The sequence below is a fragment of the Narcine bancroftii genome, chromosome 7 (assembly GCF_036971445.1).
Source record: "Narcine bancroftii isolate sNarBan1 chromosome 7, sNarBan1.hap1, whole genome shotgun sequence".
NCBI lineage: Eukaryota > Metazoa > Chordata > Chondrichthyes > Torpediniformes > Narcinidae > Narcine > Narcine bancroftii.
The window spans coordinates 37,746,093-37,754,877 of NC_091475.1; the positions used below are offsets into that span (position 1 = coordinate 37,746,093).

At 42.2% G+C, this 8,785-nt stretch overlaps 1 protein-coding gene across 1 annotated transcript in view; it reads right to left on the reverse strand.

Moving 5' to 3' along the window:
- Positions 1-7,502, reverse strand: part of LOC138739988 (uncharacterized) — a 58,492-nt gene extending 50,990 nt beyond the window's left edge. Inside the window, exon 1 of the mRNA XM_069892440.1 lies at positions 7,480-7,502. Coding sequence (XP_069748541.1) covers positions 7,480-7,502 — 23 coding nt within the window. The remainder of the gene's footprint in view (positions 1-7,479) is intronic.
- Between the last annotated feature and the right edge of the window lie 1,283 nt (positions 7,503-8,785).

The window sequence follows — 8,785 nt, forward strand, 5'->3', positions numbered from 1 at the left end:
TTATGGGTGAAAGGGGAAAGGTTTAAGGGAACTTGAGAGGGAACTCTTTTCACACAGAGAGTAGTGTGAGTGTGGAATTAGCTGCCAGCTGAAGTGGTGAATGCAGGCTCAATTTTAGTTTTTAAGAAGAATTTGGATGAGAGTGCAGAGAGCTATGGTTGAGCTGCAGGTCAATGGGACTAGAGAGACTAATAGTTCAGCAGGGACTAGAAGGGCTGAAGGGCCTATTTCTGTGATGTATTGTTCTATGATTCTATATCTTCACAGCTTATTATGTCCATTAATGTATATGGTATGTATCCATATAGTGTGATTCTTGTGCCAAATATTTACTGTATATATTTCAGTACTGATTCATAGCATCTGCTTGTAATGTGAGCATCTTTGTTTGCAGCATAGATTCATGAGATGTTTTTACAGATACTGTGAATCAATACTGCAATGTATATTCACAGAATTGACAATATCTTTTCTTGTTCACAAATTTATGCTTGCTGTGTAGATTTATAGTATATATTCACAATATATATTTGCAGTATTAATTCCATCTTTATATTCACTGAGCACATTCCTAATCTAATGAATTGCCAACAATACTAGACTTTTCTTGACATACTGCTGTCATACACATTGTCTTTTTTATGGTCATTGACTGGGGAGCTACTCCTGAAAGGCTTCAGTTTCCAGTCTGATATAAAAACTTTCCTGCTCTGAGCCTTTCTCTTATCTCAATAGGGGCTAGATCCTGTGTCAAATTGTAACAATGCTTTAATTTCTGGAGTTTGAAGTCATCACTCACCATTGTATTTCAAGCTGTCAATGTTAAATTATTCTGACAGACTTGCTGAATAAAAAATTATTTTCCTTAGAAAAACATTTACAGGACAAGAGCTTCAGTGTGCAGATGTTTAAATGAGCTTTGAAGCGGAATTATCTTCTACTGGGGACTTACAAGAATATGACCAGTTATGAAACATTTGAAAATTGGGATGCTCCTGGACATAGCTCAATATTGTTGAAGATTTTAAAAAATTGCTCTTTCATTTTCCCTCAATTCAGGGTCTTTTGAGATGTGCAAAACATATAATATTAGTTAAATGCTCAGTGAACACCCTGATCAAACTAAGCTCTCACTCAGTCCTGTTCACCCAACCAATGCACTCTCTGAATTTGCTGTTTGTCCAGCAAGAGATGAGTTTTAATATTCCCATCTTCGCTTTCACATCCCTGCACAACCTCAGCTCTCAGTCTTTGGAAGCATCTCCAGCCCTAACAAAATCTTTGAGAGTCATAGATAGATACAGCGCAGAAAAAGGCCCTTCATTCCACCAAGTCCACGCTGACCATCAACTATCCCTATACACTAATCTTACATTAATCTCCCCACATTCTCATGAACTCAAGCCAAATTCTATGCCTCACCTACATACAAGGGGCAATTTCCAGCAATCAATTAAGCTACCAACCTGAGTAAGGGAAAAGCAAGAACTCTGGCAATGGACCAAAATAATGGTGACAACAGGTCCATGGCAATACTGTCTGGTCCAATATGGTATCAAGGTGACAGTCATAAATATAGTTCAATATTGAATATTTTCTGGAACCAAAGGGTTCCACCAACGTAAGGAGAATCAGCAGAAAAGGAAAGAGAAAGGGAAGATTTGAAATAAGGTGAGATGTTAAGAAACAGACAGAGAAAAAGAGATAATATAAAAAGAAAAATTGAAGGTTGAGAGGGGATGTGGTGTAAGGAGAGACATATAGAAGAAAAGCGAAGGGAGAGAGAGGCAGAAAGGGAGAGAGAGAGAAAGAGGGGAGAGAGAAAGTGAGTAGAGAGAGATAATTTTCAGTCCCATCAGTCAATAATGGGTTACACTGTCTGTAATGACTCAGAGTGCTGTGCCAGTGAGCATGAATCCCCGCACGGACTCTGCTGGAGATAGGCCTCTTGTGCATTTCCCTGACCTCCTACCAAACAAATCAGCCCTCCACTAGGAAAGGAAGTGGAAGATGGAATTTAATCCAGGTAAACGTGAGATGAAGCATTTTGAGAGAACCAACAAGGCTAGCTCATAAACCATGAATGGTATTCTCTCGGGAGTATTTAGAAGGGAGGAACTTTGGAGACTTCATAGACCCTTGAAGGTGAAAAAACAGGTAGAAGGTTAAGAAGGCATAGGGATACTGGTCTTCATTAGTCAGGACAATAAATACTAGATCTGGGAGGTTATACACCAGCTCTATAAAATATTGGTCAGATCTCAGTTGAAGAACTGCTTGTTGTTCTGGTCACCATGCTCTAGAAAGGATGTGATAGCGTTGGAGAGGATGCAGAGGAGATTCACCAGGATGTGGCCTGGGATGGAGCAATACAGTTAGTTATGAGGACAGATTGGAAAAGTTAGGTCAGTTCTTCACGGAGCAGAGGAGGTTAAGAGGGGATAAAATTGAGGAATATAAAATTATAAAAGGTATAGAGTGGGTAGACCAGGAAACAATTCTCTCGATCAGAGACAGATCAAAATAGAGGGCATAGATTTAGTGTAATGGATATGATATTCAGAGGGGATCTGAGAAGGACTTTCTTCACCCAGAGAATGGTAAGCACTTGGAATGTACTGGCTGAGAGAGAGATCAAAGCAGAGTCACTGACAACAGTTAAGAGGTGTCCGGTCAAGCACTCAACTCACTTGGGTCTGGAAGGCAATGAGCCAAGGCTGTAAAATAGGATGGGTGCCCACTGGTCAGTAGGGATATAGTGAACCAAATGTCTTGTTTCCATGCTGCGCCGCTCTGTGACTCTTTAATATGGGCAACTCAGCACTTGTTCAGCTATTGTTAAGTTGTAGATAAAACCTAAAAACAGCCTTGCAGTTCATGGATATCTGTCTAATGAGAAAAGTTGCTGAAACCAACACTGAACAAATGTACCGAGAACAAATTTATAGATGCCTGTAATTTCATAAAGATATAAAAGCTCTTCAGCCTCTGTTTGAAATTTGGAAATATCACTTTGTGGGAATTGTAAATGATTCACATTTAAAATGCAGATTGAGGAGCCTTTTCTTTTGATCTTGGGCTGCGTACTACTCCACAAGCTGCTTTGATCCAGCATGAATATCTGGTGAATTATGAGGGCTAATGTGTTCATAGATCTCATCATGATCATAGCTTGAGGAGATTGGCTTAATCTGTGCTCATTGTGGCTAGGAGCCTGTTGCAGCTGCAAGCCAGCCCCCAGTGTATCCGGGATGTGCCTCTGGCTCAGATCCAAGCTGATTATGAAGATTGCATGCAGTGAGGTTTAATTCTGCTCTGTAAATAAATGCACCATTGGAACCCATCTGCCTCTCAAACAAGAAGATGAAAGCATGATTAGTAGGGAGAGTGAGAGATGAAAGGGAGGGATGGTTGGAATGTTGGAAGAGCAGAAGGGATGGGGAAAATGTGGTCGTACTAAAGAGGGAAAACACAAATCTTTAATAAAGATTACCAGCAGGGGGAGAAGGGGCACAAGAGAAAGAATTCAATTAAACAATACCATCATAGCTAGATTCAAAAAGGATTTGGCATTTTAAAATTTAGTTTAAGACAGAATGTGCATGGGAACTGTAGCACTGGCCTGAAATGGCTTCAATACAATTGATGTTGCAGGTAGGGTACATTTCAGAATCATTGCATGAATGGAGGCAGAGACAGGTGGATGATGCTCCTGGGGATGATCATCTCACTCCACTTCCTTGATAGGCCAACTTATACCCAGCAGATTTAAGATGCTTGATGGCAAAAAGCTTTTGACTATGGTGTCTAAAACTTCTCTGCTTCTAGTGGAGTGGAGAAACCACTATTGATCATTTAGTAATGTCTTACACTCCATGGCTCATCTATAGTTATTGACTGCTTGCTATCTCTTGAAGATCCAGCTTGGCTGTTACTCAGAATCACTGATCCCCATGTCCCCTGATGATCCTTGGATACTGACAAGGATGATATATGAGCTGCCTTCAGGAAAGTGAATCCAAGGAAAATATCCAGTCCGATATATGAGCTGCCTTCAGGAAAGTGAATCCAAGGAAAACATCCAGTCCGATATATGAGCTGCCTTCAGGAAAGCGAATCCAAGGAAAACATCCAGTCCGATCAGAGTACCCGACCGAGTACTGAAAACCAGATGCAACCAACTTGGATATCTTCAACATCTTACTCTGGCAGGGTGTGGTACCCACTTGTTTCAAATAGGTCTCAATCATACCTGTGCCCAAGAAAAATGTAGTAACTTCTCTAAATGACCACTGACCAGTGGCACTCACCTCCACAGTGATTAAGTGTTTTGAGACGCTGGTGTTGAAGCATATCAGCTCCTGTATGAATGGCGACATGGATCAGTTCCAATTTGCCTACTGCAGTAACAGGTCTATGGCAGTTGCCATCTTACTGGCTCTACATAAAGGCCTGGAACACCTCGACAGCAAAGACGCATACATAAGGATGCACTTTATAGACTACAGCTCGGCAGTCCTTCAAAACTGATCTGCGAACTCCAAGACCTGGGCCCCATTGGATCCTGTTTTTCCTCACCTCAAGACCACAATCAGTGAGGATTGGTAAGAACATCTCCTCCACATTCTCCATTAGTACCAGAGCACCACAGCTCTGCGTTCTTAGACCCCTGCTCTACTCGCTTTACATCTACGACTGTATGGCTTGGTACAGCAATAACACCATCTAAACTATCACAACTCCAGTAACTTAAATTCAATCCTGACCTCTGGTGCTGTCTGTGAGGAGTTTACATGTTCTCCCTTTATGCGCTTGAGTTTGACCTGGGCAACGACATGCCAAAAATATTAATTGGCTACTGTAAATTGCCCTTGATGCATGCAGGTGATGAGAATGTGGAGGGAATAAAATGGGGTTAGGTAGGTTTAGTGTGGAAAGGTAGCTGATGGTTTACGTGGACCTGGTAAACTGAAAGGTCTGTTTCTATGCTCAATCTCACGATGATTCTCAGACTCTAATGCTCAAGAAACAACATTATACTGAACTAAGAAGGGTTAGAAAGTCAAGATTAAAAATTCTTCCCAATTAAAGAGGCCAGGAGAGCTTTTTCTGGACCAACATTCATCTGAACAGAAAACCCAAGGTACTGAGTACAGTAGCCAAGGCCCAAGCACTCACCTGATCTCCTGTCATTCCCACCAATAAACAGGACAGGTAACTGATGAAGAAGTGGAAGATTTAATTGGCAGGAAAGACTCTGGTGAGGACATGTAGAATGGAATTTTGGAGAAGAGGGATGAGGAAGACCAGGGGAACATGATCTGGGGAGATGATTGTAAGGGTCTGAGGAGATGATTTGATAAGGCAATAACTTCCCCTGAAAATAACTGGTCCAGCAAAAGGAAAAGAGTCAGGGTTGGGCCTTCAACCATCACGAAAGTAGACCTGCTTCATGCCCTGAGCCCTGATGAGCTCAAAGGCCAAGGTAGTATTGGAAGGATCTCACATAGAAAGTCAGTTGAGCATCATCCAGTGTTTGATGTGCCTGTTTCTGTCAGACCACATGTTTACATCTGTAGGTTCAAGGAGGGGTTGGTGAACAGTTTGGATTCCTCACACAAATCGGTTAGGCTCTTGATAAGTTCACCTGCCCAGAACAGAAAAAAAATTCTTCCAATGATACTGCCAGTGGCATCACTAGGGTTGGTGTCACCCAGTGCGGTAACTCTTGGTGTCACCCCCTCCCCCCAACCATTGAACTCCTCCCGTACCAGACCATACAGAACCTTAGTAATGTTTTTTGTACTAATGTTACTTGTAAATTGTAATTCCCATATATCACTGAATGTAATGGCAATAGTAGGGAGATAAACAACTAGCAATATGAAAATTACACCTTTAAATTACAATATCATACATACAGCAGCAAAGAAAATAACAGTGCGTGCAGACGAAACCATGATTCGAAGCAACATTGTAATTGGGAAGCTCTGACCGAAGCACATTTGAAGGTTCAAAAAGTAAATTAGCATCGAGTTTCTGCCTTGTAAGTATATTGATGCATGTAAGATGAGCTTACGAAAAATGTTTTTGTTGTTATAACTAACTACAGAGAAATTTTTATAAAAAATAATAAATTTCAGTTGAATGCACAAAAATTTTATAGACAGTCATTTTAGTGTCACCCCCCCCCCCCCCTTCTGCTAGTGTTACCCGGTGCATCTACACACCCCCCCCCCCCCCCCCCGTCGCGTGGCATCAGTGAATACTGTTTGACCTGCTGAGTCCCTCCAGCAGATAGTTTTATGTCCCTTGAAAATTAGTCTGCACAGTAAACATTCAGAACATGATTCACCCATCAATTATCCTAGCCCAACCATAAATATCAAAGTCAGCTAATCTGCCTGGTCCTGTGATTTACTCAGAAAGAACTGAGTGCTGGTGAATTCTCTTAATAAACAAAAGCATATATTTCTTAGAATGTCACATCATATTTGAATTCAGAGAGAACAGCTTTGGAGCTGTCTCCTGTGCATTGAACATTCCAATAAAACCTGAATAAATTCACTGATGTCTCCAAACTCCTTTCTCTAAATCATTCTGAGATTTTCTCTGGCTGTCACAGTAAAGGATGTTAACCTGTCATCTTCTCTCAAACAGTCAATGCTTTGCTAACAGTCCCAGTAAAGCTCAGGGTCCTGTTTGTCACTGAAATGACGTCAGGGAGGGAAATCAATCAACAACCTGCAGCTTTGTAATTTATGGATGACATCGTGGTCTGTTGGACCTCCTGTGACCGAGCTGAGCAGCCTGTTCCTGCTTCACAGAACCTGATTCACCCACAGAGAAATCACAAAGGACAAAGAATGTGTTTGTCCTCTGAGGCTAGAGTAAAGGTGGAAACACACTGGTCGACCTCTGAGAGAAAAGCAGTTTGGTTATAGAGGCATGAGGAAGCAATAAACAGGTCATTTGGCCCATCAACAATGTTGACAAATCATTCACACAAATCCTAGATGAATCCCATTTTAAAAATTCTGCCTACATTTCCATCAGCACATCCTTGTTTCTACCTCTCACTTGCACATGTGGGAGCAAGTTAAAGAGCCTGGGGAAAATCCATGTAGCCAACAAGGAGAAGATTCAAGTTCCACACCTAAGGTCAGGATCGAACTGGGGTCTCTAGCGCTTGGAGCACATCTCTCTGTCTCTGTGTCAGACTGGATGGCTTCAATGGCAGATTGCAGCTGATGCATTAACCGGTAGAAGGACCTGCTCCTCCTCTCTAGGTGCTGGTGATCTCTGACGATTTGCTCAACGAGGCCTCCTGCAGCCTTGATTGGACCTTCTGCCCTTGAGTTCACCCAGTGTGGTGGTGATAGGAGAACAGACCAAATAAGAAGGCTTGATGCCAGAAAGGGACAGGAGCAGGGCTACTAGGATGGTGTGTGGGGGAGGCCAGTAGACCTGTAGACCTACCTGACGTGGAGATTATCCGTCATTTCCAGATTTTACTTGCAAATTCCCAGCACTAGGTTGATTTTATTGATCATTTGATGTGGCTTGGAGCCACATGTTGGACTGTTTATTGGTACTGATTTTTATTTTTGTGACCAGACCAGATGTGGAGAGTCTGGGGGCATAGGTTTAAGGTGAGGGGAAGGATTTGAAAGGGATCAGAGGGGCAACTTTTCTGGCAATGGTGAGGTGGGCTCCTGAAGGGCCTCGGGTGACAGCAGCTTCCTGATCGTATTGGGGATTCACAACCAGGAGCTTGGATTCACCACTGGAAAGGAGCCAATGCAGCTATAGAGGATGTAGAGGTACAGAAAGCAAATCCACGAACACTCGGTGTCTCTTTTGCTTCTCTTTCTCTAATTGGTAGAGGTAAGGCTTAATGGCACCTCATGTGTGCCTTGAAGGCAGGCAAAAGTTGGCAAATTTTGAGTATATGGACATGACAATAAACTAATCTTAAATTTTTAGTTTTTAGACATACACCACGGTAACATGTCCTTTCGGCTCTCGAGTCCATACCCCCCCCAAGTATCCAATTAACCTACAATCCCCAATACGGTTTGAATGGTGGGAGGAAACCCATGAGGAGAATATACAAATTCCTTATAGACAGCACTAGATTTGAATCCCGTTCCAGATGTGTGACGCTGTAACAGTGTTGCACTAACTGCTACGCTAACCATGCCACATAGTTGAATTTTGTTTAAAAGGCATTTGGACATGAATAGGAAAGGTTTAGCAGGATATGGGCTAAATCGACATCTTGGTTGGCATGGACAAGTTGGACTGAAGGGCATTATTCTGTGCTTTAAAACTCTAGGCAAGGACTCTATTCCTCTGCTCTGGGGCTCCATTAATGTCTGCACATTAATTTGCAAGATACAGACACACATCATTCATCAGCAGGTATACTTTGTCTATCCCATTAGACAAGAAAACCAATGATTCATGTCTACTGATAAAATATAGATTGACTGCACTTGTGTGAATGTAAGTGAGCTGCGGTGCTGAAGATTACTCCCCTCATGAGCGACACCTTTCCTACAGTGAACAAAAATGAAAGTGCTTGCTCCAATGGCCTTGTTAAGTGACACAAGCTGGGGAACACTTGCTTTGGCAAGGTCCCCCATTATCTGTCTGAGTCAGAGGTCATACCTTGCAGCCTCTCTGCAAGTGACAGCACACAGTTCAGGCTGACACTCCAGTGTTGAAATGCACAAGAGATGTTATGCTGAGGCATTGTCAAGGATTATCTGCAACTATTTCC